This window comes from Cyprinodon variegatus, unplaced genomic scaffold (genome assembly GCF_000732505.1).
Source record: "Cyprinodon variegatus isolate N-32 unplaced genomic scaffold, C_variegatus-1.0 Scaffold300, whole genome shotgun sequence".
Taxonomy (NCBI): Eukaryota; Metazoa; Chordata; class Actinopteri; order Cyprinodontiformes; family Cyprinodontidae; genus Cyprinodon; species Cyprinodon variegatus.
Genome location: NW_015150753.1, coordinates 930038 through 943927, shown reverse-complemented (window position 1 = coordinate 943927; position 13890 = coordinate 930038). Strand labels below are relative to the sequence as shown.

Genomic DNA, 13890 nt, shown 5'->3' with positions numbered 1-13890 from the left:
TCAATAACCCATGATGTTAATGTGAAAAGGCCTTTTTTTTAAAGATTTCGATAGAAAAGGGAAACTAAGAAATTCCATTTATATCAGAATTCATAATTTTTGCTAAAATTTTCTTGACCTACCTTTGCTAGCAAATATGACCTGTAGTCTTATTGAATAAAAGGCCATTCAGCTGCAGGGCATTTCAAGTTTCAACATCAGTGCACAGCCATTTTCCTATCTCTTCACAGGTTTAAGTCTGGATTTTGGCTTTGCAACTCAAGGACATTCACAAAGTGAATCTGAAGCCTCTCTTTCAGACCTTGTCTGGGTCTTTTGGGTTCTTTCCTCAGTCTGCAGTTAAACAAACTGTAGAGGGTTTTTATCCATTAGCTCTCTTTATTGCTGCATTCATCCTTTTATAGTACGTACAGTTTGATTTTTACGAGTCTGTCAGTTGCTGCCTCTGAAAAGCATCCCATAACATGATGCTTCCACCACCATGCTTTTTTGTAGGGGTGATTTATACTTAGTAATTACATGATATTCACTTAAAAGAGTTCAGTTTTTATCTCATTGAAACAGAGCATTTTTTTCCTCATGTCTGTGAGTCATTTCTGGGCCTTTTGGTCAACTACAGGTGGGCCGTTTTATGCCTTTCATTAGCAAGTGGCTTTCATCTAGCTGAATAGCTGGAATGCTGCAGAGAAACACTGGAGCTCAGGGGTCTGCAACCTTTCAAATCCAAAGAGCCGTTTTGCCCTGAGTCCAACTAAGTAAACGTCACAGCTGCAAAATTTGATTGACTTTTTAATGAAACCCAACTTATTATTTTTGTTAATTATCTGCCTAGGGAAATCTGTTGTCATTTAAAAAAGCAACAGTTTATTGGTAATTTTAGCTTTAGAAATCATAAACACATAAACCTGTAGCTTATTAAAAGTACATTTGCTCTAAAGTCTCATTTCTGGTTCTTCAATGTCACTTTGTTGTGAAAATTCAATTAAAATATACTATATTAACAACCTCTTAGTACATTTTGAAGTGTAACAGTTACACCTAGAGTTAAGTTTAACCAATCCCACTCTGGATTACTGTTAACTATTTCTATATAGTCCATATCTTACTCCAATGGTTCTTGTAATAACTCTGAAAGAATCCATTTACTTTGAAAATGCACATTCAACACTGTGGAATTTACTGCGTCAGACTGATGTTTGTGGTTATAGTACATTAGTTAGCTCTTTATATCATTTTTAGCCACTATTTAGAGACATTGTGGAGGAATCAAAGAGCTGCATATGGCTCTAGAGCCATAGGGTCATGGCCCCTGTTTTAGAGTGAGGTTCTTGGCCCCCTTCTCCCCCCATCACTCAGTTTAAACAGCTTGGCAGCTCTAGTTCTAACATTCACTGCCAACTGATCTTAAATATAAAGGCCAATATTTCCTTTTCCAGATCACATTCAATCAGCTGAATTCACAGAGGAAAATGACTCACCTTGGCTTTATTCAAAGCTCCTGTACAGTAAATACTCAGATAGATTAAAGTTTGTTTCACTTTCAGGATGTGCTGTATGTTCATTGGACCATTAATAACCAGTAATAACGGTGCTGCAATGCCATTTCATAACTGCCGCTTTATCAAACCGTCTTCTTTTATTTTGATTATTGTTAAAAAGACATTTCCCTCTTATCTAGACCATTAATCCTCTACATCTTAATCTTTTATTAATCAAGTCATCAAAGACCATCAAACCAAATGATTTGTTTAATTGTTATAGTAATTCATACTGTTAGCTGTTTTTTTTTTTTTTTTTTTGTCTGCTTGTGTTTAACTTAATTCTCTTGCTGTAAAATATATGGAGATATTCTTTAATGGCTGTTGGCTACTATGTTCTAAGTCTTTTAAAGTTGCATTTTTTTTATGTAAATTTTTAATTCCTCCTGTTGGAAACGGCCTCATGACAGCATTGACTCATAATGTTTTTAGATAACTTAAAACATTTTATTTTACAGTTGATCACCTTTGTTTTGTTCAATTATACATATGAAGTTCTTGACAAAACAGTTTTTGACAAATTACTTTTTTTAAACAAACTGGTCCTAGTTGTGCTGAACGTAACCCAAATGGACTGCTTCTTTCTGATGAAATTCACAAAAAATAAACAATCAACAAAAATAACGTTAAGCTTCATAATATCTGCTGAGAGCGACTGCTCTGGATCATTTAAACCAAAAAACAGATCAGCTACTGAATTTCTGCTCTATTGCAAGAATCTGATGAAACCATCCCACCCCTGGAGAAGATCTAGCTTTTGTTTAGATGAATCCACACTCTTTTATTTAAGCTTCTCACTGCATCTTCTTCTCTCAGTTATGACATCAATACTGAGAGGATGTTTTGGCTGGTTGAGGATCAACAAGCAGATAAAAGTTGACAGGAAATTGTCATGATTCTGCGCTTTGCCGACTTCATTTTAAAGATAATTTTTTTCCCCATAATTACACCGACATGTAGAGACATCAGGTATAAAGTAAGTACACCCCTCCTGCTTCTAAGGTTTCTAAATGCAGAGTAGCATCCATAGCATCCACCCATAATGGATCCATCAATGTCAGAACGTTCACTGAAGCAGGAGTCCTGCAGCATACAGGTGTGTCGACACAATATTAGAGTGAGAAGAAATCAGCAAGAATGTAGGTTCTGATCCCATTATTTACAGAACCTTCAAGAGATTTGATTGGACCTCCTGAGAACTCTTTAAATTTACACATTTAATTTGCATCCATATCTGCAGGTTGGTACCTCTGCCTGGGTAGGTTTAGTTCTTTCTGTTCAACCGTCCACACATGATGTGACATTTGATTAGATTTAGTCCCTTCCTCGTTCAATTCACTTTGTATTTACAATACAACTTCCTAATTTATAAGCACAGGTTCTTTAAATCCTGAACCAGCTTAGATTTGACAATAACACCTGTCAGAAACTAAGTGGTTCTTGAAGAACCACTTGAGGAGGATTAGATGCTTCCTAAATGGTTTCAGTCTGGAGGCTCTTTTACATCCATCTCTTAAAATGACTGCTGTAATTGTTTCACCTCCATGTTTCTTCAGATATGACGCTTTCTGCCATGAACTCTGACCCCTCTGGGGATCCAAGGGTCCGTTTGGCCCCTGCACTGACCTCTCTGTGGGGAGTAATGTGTTCAGGGTAAATTCGTCTGATTCTGGGTCAGTCTTTAAACTGTTGGAGCAGCTGCAGCTAACAGGTTTTCCACCGGCCCTCCTCCTTCCTCCCGCAGGCCTGCTCAGGCTCGTCTTCCCGATCCGATCCGTCTCCTCTGTGATGTTTATAAGCCCCCGTCATTGTCCTGCCCGAGGCAACAGGAACTTTCCACTGCAGAGCCAGCAGGGCCCAGAGGAGAAAGTGATGCGTTTTACTGGGCCGTCTGTCAGCAGCTGCATCTCATGTCGTCTTGTTGAGTTTATCTAAGAGTTTACTCTGTTCTTCACAATGGCTTTACGGTTGTTTTACAAACACTTTGGGGGGTTCTGTAGCTTTTCTCTAAATTTCCCAGAAGTTCTCCCACTATAGATGTCATAAGGTGATCACCGAAGGTAAAATATCTCCTAAATAGGCAGACAGAACCTCAGTGAAAATGCTGAAGGTCTCTTCTTGTCTTTCATGATTTACGACATAAACACCATTTGGTGTTTATGAAACATTTGGATTTCTTCAGGAAATTACCAGGAAACGAGAATTTTGGGTTCTTGGAAGAGCAACTGAAGGATCATAAAATGTATTGGAACAGTGTGTGACCATTCTTTTAGATTCTAGATATCTTCAAAATTTGTTTGTTTTAAAGATAAAAAATTTTCAAAGATGTTTTGATTGAAAAAAGCTTCTGGGATTAGAAGTAGAAAATCTATCTTCCAATGTCTGTACAGGGTCGGAGGCTGGGGTTCCTACCTGCATTGATCAAAGGCGTGGTACACACTGGAAAGGGTTGGTTTGCTAGTCCTTCACAGAGCCAGGAAAATAATATTGGGTTCTGAATGGTTTCCCATTCAGAACAATGCTCTCATGGGTGGTTTGTATTCTGTGTCTTAATCAGAACAGCTAGATGGTATATTTTACTTCAAATAAATGTGATGTTCGGCCCTAAAGAGGTTTCAGGATGTTTCTTCTTATGGGTTGGTTAAAAGGGGGTTAAGGTTTAACTGTAACTATACAGTCGCATGTTTACATCACTTTTTTCACCACAGTGTTTATTATCAAGGCTGCTGACCTTTATGAAGGTTGCACTTTAAAAAATTAAAAATTCTAGAAGAGCTGTACTAAAACATCATTTCGTTTTGTATACACTTGTGTGTACAAAATGACAAAATAAAATCTGTCTAAGTCTAATTTTGTTTCATCCAGGAAGTCCTAAATGTTTCTTTTTGTAAAATGCTGATAACGGGTTCTGGTTCATAAAAGAAGACTGTCTGATCGGGTTTTAAGGAGGGTTCTCTAAAAGGTCTCCCTAAAAAGTTCTTGCTCGGCTGCTCTTATCGCTTCGCTTGAGTTTTCAAATATTTTTGGACATTCTTCCACTAAAAGCCGAACTTGGCCCAATTATCATATCTTAACAGTTTTTTTCTTCCAGAGGAACAAAAATTCAACATCCAGCTGCTCTGGGTTTACCACATCATTCCAGCTTATGTTTGACCTCTGACCCAGATCACTCTTTGGTAAAGGGAACCCTTAACTCAATAATTCAGGAGAATTCGGGGTTCTGGGCTGGAGGTGGTGGTGGTGGACATGCCCTACTGTATATATGTGGTGTTCCATGTGAAACAGTAATGAAACTGAAGTTCTGAGAACGAACGGCTCCAGGAGGGAGGCCCTGATGTTTCCGCCTGACGTCCTCTGATGTAACGGACTCCACAGGAAGCATACGGGTCGGTTTCAGTGGATCTGTCAGGATACCAGCATGAGGAGGCGACCACCTGCTCACCTTTACCTGCTGCATGAGATGTAATGTCTTTATGGGGACATTAGGGTGTGTGCAGCAATCAGTCTCTTCATCTAATAAGTCTTTAAATAACTTAATAAAACTGGTTCATACGGGTCAAAGTCAGAATTGGGTCATTACACAGTTATGGGTGGATTATAGTTATTTTAGGGAAACCATTTTTTTTTTCTTGTAGTTTTTATTGTCTGTGTGAGGAATGTGTTCTTCCTCACCACATGCACTCACTGCAGTGTTTGAGTGGTCGTCAAGCTAACTGCCAGGATGATACTGACTGCATAACATTTGCATAACGTACCCACCCACCCATCCACCCCCAGACAGACTGCAGGCCCGCTTACTGACGGAGCCTCCAGCCTGATGAGACCTGATGACACGTCTCTTCACAGGAGGTTAACATCCATTGTGTTTGTGTGATTCCTGCATGTTTGGTCTCACTAACTGTTCATCCGCCGTCGTTTATTATTTCTGGGTCAGATCTCCACTAAACTCTGTTCAGTATTTAAACTAATCTTAAAAGCAAAACAAATCCATCCTAACCATAACACCACTGGCTTCAGAATAGTTGGAATCCAACAGAGTCTAATAATATTTTTGCTTAGAGACGGCTGCCAAGACTATGAAATCATGTTTAGTCACTCATGCAGCTTGATAAATAAAAGAAGATGAGCAAACTGAGCTGCTTACTAAAGAATGTATTAATCAAACAGAGCTAAACTGTTCAACCCATATCATCTGGTGCACAAGACCATCCATCTTCTCAGAAAGGATGTCCACTTAAACTGACAGGAGAGCAGAGAAGCAGATCTATAGTCTGCAGGTCTATAGTAACAGGCCCACTATTACTTGTCAGGTGAACAGGTGGCTGAACCTGTCTACAAAACTACTACTGAGTCTTTGCTCCACAAATGCAATATGACAAGAAAAGAATTATTGAGAGAAAATCAGAGAATATGTTTATCCAGTTTGGTACAAATGATGTATGAGACATAGTAGATATGTAGAAGGTATTTTGATCAAAGGAGACAGGCAGTTAATATCCAGGACCTACAGGCAAAATGCAAAATATGTAGAAAAAACTGCAACTGCACCTTATTCCTGTTGTGACGACCACCCTAAAGAGATCATGTTGGTAAGATTCATGGGCTATACTTGCCTGGTCAAAGTCCAGACCAAAATCTAAATGAAAGTATGTGGCAAGACTTAAAAACTCATGTTCTTGGGTGATTCCAGTCCAGTCAAACTTTACACAGAATATACAGAACCTGAATAAACCAGGCCATTTAAAGCCTTTTACACCCAGAATCAGAGAATTGAGTTTCTGGAGCTGGAGACCAACGACCTCCCAGCAGGAGGCTGATGTGTTGCTTCAGGCCCCTTCTTCATCCAGGTCCAGCTCCGTCTTCACCTCCCGCTGTCACATGCAAATGCTGTGCTTGAACTGTGGGGTCAGGGAGGCTGGTGGGGTGTTGGTGCCTGCAGCGCAGCGTGTGATGAGGCATGAGGCGGTAAACACACGGCACACTTTGACCCTCCTCCTGCTCCTGGCTCAATAACGCTCTCATGAAAACTATCTGATCCTGATACAACTGATAGCTGCTGTGTGTCTGTGTGTGATGACGTGTTGAGTGTAAACACGTGCCACACTTATGTGATTTTATCTCTCACAGACACTGGTACACCGTTTACAGAGCACAGCTTTATCTAAAATGGACTCTAATCCTGGTTTGGATCAGAAGCTCTCCAGACTTTATTAAGGTCCTTCAGACTTCAGCTTATTTTTGTTCTTACCTTTGATTAAATTCCTTATAGTTTTTCATTTCATTTCAAATACGTCAAAGTTCAGATAGTTTTACTGATGAGGTTCAACAAGCTACACATTTAAGTATTATTAAAACGAAAGTTTTTTTGATCCACAAAGAGAGAACAGACTGATGCCCCCGGAATTACATTTGTTGCCAGAAGAATCTTTTTTTGGCTCGTGTGGAATCTAATCATTGTGGTTAAAATTTTAAGCCTTAAATAAAATAAACCTCTGATAGTAGACTGAACCTCTGCATTAGCTTCAAGGCTACGTGGGAAGAATGGCTCAGGAGTTGGAGAGAATGTTTGGATCTAAGTGTAGATTGTCTGCTTCTCCATATTAAGAGAAGTCAGCAAACGGGGAGCAGCTTCACCCCACATTGAACTATTCAACAATCAAATCTTACATTTTTTTTCACCTAACATTTAATTAATATGTGTATTAGTTGATAACTAGAGTTATCAAACATTTTAAGTATCACAAAAAATTAAAAGATGCCTTTCCTCACCAAAAAGTAGATCATCAGACTAAAGCTGACTGAGGTCAGTTCCTATTAAATAAGCTGCAGTTATAGGCATGCATTTTAACAAACCTACCAGATCAGGAAAACAATGAGGATTTTATAGAATTTCAAATCACTTTACATTTGTAATGACTGTGTCATGCTTGATGCACTCCTGTTCTAAATAGTGCATGTGTATTAGAATCATAGGTGAGTCAAAATAGGATACACTATGCTTGCAGGGACATCACTGTCTTATAATTTGTGTTCATTTTATACAAAATATTTTATTAACTGAACAGAATTTTCTAAATGTCAATATTCTTTGAGAGCCTGTCAATAACAAGCGATCAGCATACTGAGGTGGGTGAATCCTCATCAGTACCGACAGAACATTGGTAAAGTTTATCTTATGTGAGTGTTAAAACGTTGCTGTGATGTATGAGTCGTAATTCACTCAATAGGCGGGTTTTAGTCACGTGATGATTATGACGCGGCCAGGAGGCGCAATTTCAGATGGAGGGCAGGAAGTCTATGAAGTTAGCGTAAACATGGAGGACACCGTTACCGAGAGCCCGTATTGTATGGAGTTAGAGCCTGTTTCAAGACGATACAAGGAGTTGATTGACAGATATGTTGGACGTGACCCGTACCTCATGAAGATGAGTGAGTTTTCGGTGGACCTTCAAGATTTGCCGACAGTGGAGGCCGTTGACATAACGAACTATCTGGTCCTTCAGACGTCGTATTACACCAAACAGCAAATGAAGGCCTATAAAAGTATGGAGGCATATAACTTCTTTGTCAGCGGGTGGGTCCACAACCTCGGCACCAAATGTCTCCGCGACTATCATCTTTTAGTCTTTGCTTGGGTGAGTGTTTGTTCTTATATTGTTTTATGTGTTAAAAGATGCTAGCGTTAGCAGTAGCGGCTAGCCTGACAGTTGTTTATGTTTCAAGGTAAAGCACTCACAGCGTTGGAGCGAAACATCTCTGAAGAGATGCTTCTGATTTGGGCTTAGTTTTTTGGTAACCGAGGTTGACCGTCGGAGCCCAGTCTACCGACTCAACGTCACCCAAAGCGCTAGGACAGCCTAAACAGTCACAATGAAGTCCATATTAGACTACCGGTAACTTATTAATCATTACTAAGTAAATGAGCATTTAACGACAACCTTATGCTATATAAACACAACCGCAAAAAAAAGTTAGCTAGCTAACATAACGTTATAGCTTACCTCCGACGAAGCTGTCGCTGCAGAAACGGGCAATGGCAGACTCTGCTCCTCCAGACCGCAGACGTAGGTTTAAAATCCATTTCTTTCGGCGTTGTTCTGTGAGCTTTTTACACTTCTCACCTTTATGAACGACAATCTTTGGTACTCTGTAAAAGCTCTTTTCCTTTTCTCGGTTCGAACGATTGGAGCAGCCGTAAACTACGCAAAACATAGGCATTATTTCAGACGGCAGATCCTCAGCTACTTCACTTCCTGCCCTCCATCTGAGTTTCGCGGCGTCGCGAAGCAGCACTGTGACGTCACGTGAAACCAAGCTATTATAGGCATCTGTGGTATCTTGTTGTGTTAGTTAACTTTTTACCAAAACCTAGAAAATCTTTCATTAATAATTTTAACTTTTTTATTTTAGAGGCCTGAAGGCTCTAAAGGTTCAGTCAACTTAGCTGTTCAAACAATAGCAACCTCAGACGAGAAGAAACAATAGGTAACATAATAATATAATTGTTTGTTGTTTTTAATACCTGTTAGTAATGGTTGAAATTTTGCTCTACAACTCAAAACAGGTTTAAAGAAAACTAAAAACTACCTACTTTGAGAGAGGCTTATACCGTAAAGATACAGGTTCTAAACGTAATACGTATTAAACTACATCACTGTTTATCTTCATATTCTATAAATATGCTCAATCTGTTCAAAAAAGTTTACAGGCATATGTTGTTACGTTGTGTTTTTATTGCTTTTTGAAAACTATTGAAATAAATTGAGTTTTTAAATTGAAAACTTTCAATTATTAATATTACTACTAATCTTTTATTTCAAAAGTCTGTTTAGCAAGCACAGTATCCGTTTTAATATTGTTGTTAAACAGTTTTCCTGTTTTTATTTGGCATTTAATAACCCAGCAGGTCTTGGTTGATCAGAACTGGTCCCGACCAGTTTGAGTCGGTTTGATCAAGCAGAAGCATGATGCATTTTTTCTGTTCATGGACAGATTTCCCTTCAAAGCCATCATTTGATGGTGTTTTAAGGTTGACCAGCCTTTACTTTTATTTAATACAGTCATGTTTATTACATTAGAATCTGGGTTTTGAAAGGGGTTTAGGTATTTTTTGATAATGAATGATAATTACAACATTTAAGAACAGGCTGTTCTGTAACACATGTTTTTATTGGTCTGTTGTAAAATTACAATCCTAAATGTAATTAGCAGTGAGCTTAAAATCGTTAATAACAATACAAGAGGCTTGAACCATCTGTCTTTGTGAAATTAATCTATATTTTGTATTTAATTTAGTGGCAGAGAGTCTGAAGTTAATCAGTAAGTGATATCTTCCAATGGATATGACTGTAGATGCAATAATGTCTGTTTCTGTGGTCCTGAATGTCCAAGTTTAGAGTTGACTTTCCAAATTAGGCCAGGAAGAGGATATTAACCAGTTAAGCCCGTTTGATAATCAAAACCCAACAGTTTTTTTTACCCAAGTTTAGATGTCAGTGGGTTTCTTCATGTTTTGTATCTCTTCAATAAGTTGTTTTCCAAAGTAAGAGAGAATCATGCTCCTCTTTAAAAGCGAACACTTAGAAAAGTGGTTTCATTTATAGTGAACTCAGTAATGAGGCCGAAATGTTTTTTTTTTTCTTATTCTGAATGAGATTAGCAGAAATGCCGAAAATTCGGAAGTTATGCTACTAGATTAAGCAAAAAGTAAACCATAAAAATAAGATTATGAATCAAGAACATGACAGCAAGCAACAAGCAAAATATTTTGGAAAGTAATGCTTAGTCTGCTTCATTGTATATTGAATCACATAGTAATTATATAACAAAGCAGTGGGATATCAGCAATTGGGGATTGGAGGCCTAGTGGGGTGTAGAGCTTGGAATCCTGAGGTTCTGAGTTTGAGTCCCACTCCCACAGACTGACACTCTGGGACTCTGAGCAATATCCTTAACCCCACACTGCTCCCTGAGCGCCCAACGATGGCAGCCCACTGCTCCCCAAGGGGATGGGTTAAATGCAGAGGTAAATTTCTCCAATGTGAGATCAATAAAGTTTAATTATGAAATTATTAAATCAACAGAAAAATATTGCTGTGACTGATTTATAAACCACAAAATGATATGGGGCAAACCGGTCATGCAAAAGCAAAAGGTCTAATAAGGAACAGCATTATGAATGGAAAAGATTATGATTTGTTTATTAGCGTTATTAGCATTTTATTGATTTAAATAGCAGTTTCCAGTAGCTCCAAACTGGATATAAGAACCACCAGATGCTTCTCCAAAGAAACCAGTTAGAAATGCACAAAACAGAACAAATGCTTGGATGTAAGTCAGGTCACATATTTAGTTAGGGAAACCAGCAGTATACATATATACAGTAACAGGACAGTATGATGAATGTCTCACTTTAACACACAGCTAAAACATTCAAAGCCAAAAGAGATTCCATCATCTGTCAGATTAAATTAATTCTAAATGGATAAATATTGGTCAGTCTGTTCAGTCCATTTCACTGCTGAAGGTGTAAGGTGTCCAGTGCTTCACTGAAGACCCCAGAGAACCCAGGTTCTGGACCTGATGCCGCCTGCAGCTCAATGTAGTCCTGATGGTCGCCCAGGAAGGAAGGAGTCCACTGAGAGGAGGGGAAGAGAGGAGAAGAGTGGCTGCAGGGGTCCCACTGAGGTACCACAGCACTGGGGGAGAAGGAGTAGGGGTACCCCTGGGGAAGAGGAAGAGGAGCAGGAAGAGGAGGGGAGGCTTGTTCAGGAGCCAGCATGTTCACTGAGGAGCAGGAGGAGGAAATAGTCTGATGATGAGGAGGAGGGAGGGAGTCCTGGAAGCTGCTGCAGTGCATGCTGGGACGCTTGGTGCTGGGCTCTGACGGTGATGGGGATGATGATGGTGGTTTGCTTTCACTGGGATCAGACTTCCTCTTCCTCTTTCGGCGGAAGTTTCCATTGTCGAACATCTTCTCACATTTTGGATCCAGAGTCCAATAGTTTCCTTTACCTACAGGAGGAGGAGATGGAGGAAGGTCAATGATGTGATGTCATTTAGTTTCAACAACACTAATCTGAGGAGGAGGAGTAGCTCTTACCTGGATCGCCATCATCCCGGGGAACCTTCAGGAAGCAGTCGTTAAGCGACAGGTTGTGCCGGATGGAGTTCTGCCAGCCAGCCTTGTTGCGGCTGTAAAAGGGGAAGTTTTCAGAGACGTACTGGTAAATCTGACTGAGAGTCAGCCTCTGGTTGGGCGAGCTTTGAATCGCCATGGCTATGAGGGCTGAGTAGGAGTAAGGGGGCCGGACCAGACTCATCAGCTCCTCAGAGGACAACCAGGATCCACCGGGGAGGTTCAGGAGATGAGGAAAGAAGTTTTGGATAGCTGGAACAATTCCTGGGGGGCCTTCAGGGACTAGGCCCATGTCCTGTCTGCCGTAGGAGGATAATGGGGTCCTTGGAGAGGGGTCCGCTTCAGGAGGAGGACTATACAGGCTGAAGTCAGACCCATCCAAGTCCAGAGAGGGGAGCTCCTGCTGGGGGCAGCGTTCGGGCAGGAAGGAAGACAGAGCCTGATCCAGAATGAAGGAGGCCATGATGTCTGTACACCTGCTGCTCACCTGAGACTCTTATACCCTGCAGCCCCGCCCACAAGGCGGCTGATTGGCTCCTGGGAGTGAGTGTGCGAGGTGAGGGATGATTTGAATAAGAACAGGTAGAACCCCTGCCCCAGGCTGTTCAGAGCCCCAGGATCTGATGGAGAGGTATGTCAACAGTCTAAGGACTGCAGAGTCACTGATTCAGCCTAAAAGAATAAAGTTAAACCTTCAGCCACAGCTAATCTCTAAGGACATTCATCCTTATAGAGACCCTAAACCACAGAGAACCCCTTCAAGTCCTAATCAGAGAGATGGTACCTCAGGTTCTGGGATTTTTTCCTGCTACTAATACTTTACTTGACAGAAAGTTGACCGGTTATTTTTATGATATTTTTTAAATATGAAGTAAATACAAAATTAACTGATCACTGAAAAGTTTAAGACATATTATGCCTTCTTTGTGTTTTATTTTTTGGAGCTTTCCATGAAATTTCAAACATAAATAAAACATACAAATCTTCAGGTAATTTAAACATTAGTATTTCTGCTTTCATGAGATCAAGGGCAATGCTGCAATTATCTTGATTCCATCATTTTTTGTATTTCAGCTTGTAGAAAGTTCCAAAATGTTTTTCCTGGAAATGTTTTTCCTACTTCTAAATGATACCATTCCTTCTCCTGACACTTGAAGCTGTTTCAACATAGATGACATGAAGCAATGAAGGTGTTATTTTATCTCTCACTGATGGATATCAAACAGAACAGGAGCATTCTTTTTATGTTTTGTAAACTCTTTTTATATAGTCCAAACAGGACTGCAGGGATGTATTGGACTCCAGTGCAAACAGGATGCAGGCAGGACAGTGGTGAAAGTAATATAACACTAAAAATGATTGGGATTATAAAACTGTTACAGCAGACCGACAGAGAGCAGACAAGTGAGACAAGCTGAGAGTAAGAGTTGAATCTGACAGAGAATCAAGTGAGTATGTAAGTACTTGCAAGATCTGTATGCAAAAAAAAGACACTGACTAAAGACTACTACTACTTATAAAGCACTTTCAAACACATGATATGCAAAATAGTGCTGCCTGGATCAATTAACATTGAAAACACAAAACAAATAAAGAAATTATTAATAATGATAATACCGCATCTGGATAAAGAAAAGACCTCAACTAAACTAAACAGAATGGAATACACTTTGTAAAATGAACAGAACTTAATTTATCAAAATACAAAAAAAAAAATTAAAATAAAAAACACAAGAATATAGAAATGTAAAAATCAAATTACTATATAGACTGAGTGGTTCAAATCCCAACTGGGGGACCTTTCCCACATGGCATATCCCCTTCTCTTTCCATCTGTCTCCTGTTTGCAGCTGATTCAAAAAATGGCCACTATGGCAAAAAAATGAAAAATACATCAGCATCATGGGAACATATTCAGTTGACCCAAACAGCAGCAGTGCATAGTAAATGTTGCCTTAGTGGGCTTTAAACAACAAACAAACACACACACACAAAAAACACACACACACAAAAACTACTCCTGTACAGAAATATATCAACAACTTAATCCAACAATACCGACAGATTCAAATGACATAACATCTAAGATGTAAGAGTTTTTGTTGTCAATATTCTTACATGGAAACATATGAAACAGAATTTAGGTTGGAGAAATGGCTATATAGCTTTCACAGAGTTAATATAAATAAAAAGTCTATACATTTTTCTTTGTCA

At 39.4% G+C, this 13890-nt stretch overlaps 1 protein-coding gene across 1 annotated transcript; it reads right to left on the bottom strand.

The window, feature by feature from the left end:
* Positions 1-10656: 10656 nt before the first annotated feature.
* Positions 10657-12139, bottom strand: LOC107090577 (forkhead box protein I2-like). The gene is made up of 2 exons (XM_015384035.1): positions 11641-12139; positions 10657-11552 (listed from the first exon to the last, which is right to left on the bottom strand). Exons 1-2 carry the CDS (start codon positions 12137-12139, stop codon positions 11053-11055), a joined length of 999 nt encoding a protein of 332 aa, XP_015239521.1. The 3' UTR covers positions 10657-11052.
* Positions 12140-13890: the final 1751 nt, after the last annotated feature.

What these genes read in the sequence shown, in the direction of transcription:
- LOC107090577 (XM_015384035.1), bottom strand. Translation starts at nt 12,139, where the DNA reads ATGGCCTCCTTCATTCTGGATCAGGCTCTGTCTTCCTTCCTGCCCGAA. An exon ending in CCGGGATGATGGCGATCCAG is followed by an intron (nt 11,553 to 11,640) that starts GTAAGAGCTACT and finishes CTCCTCCTGTAG; the next exon opens with GTAAAGGAAACTATTGGACT.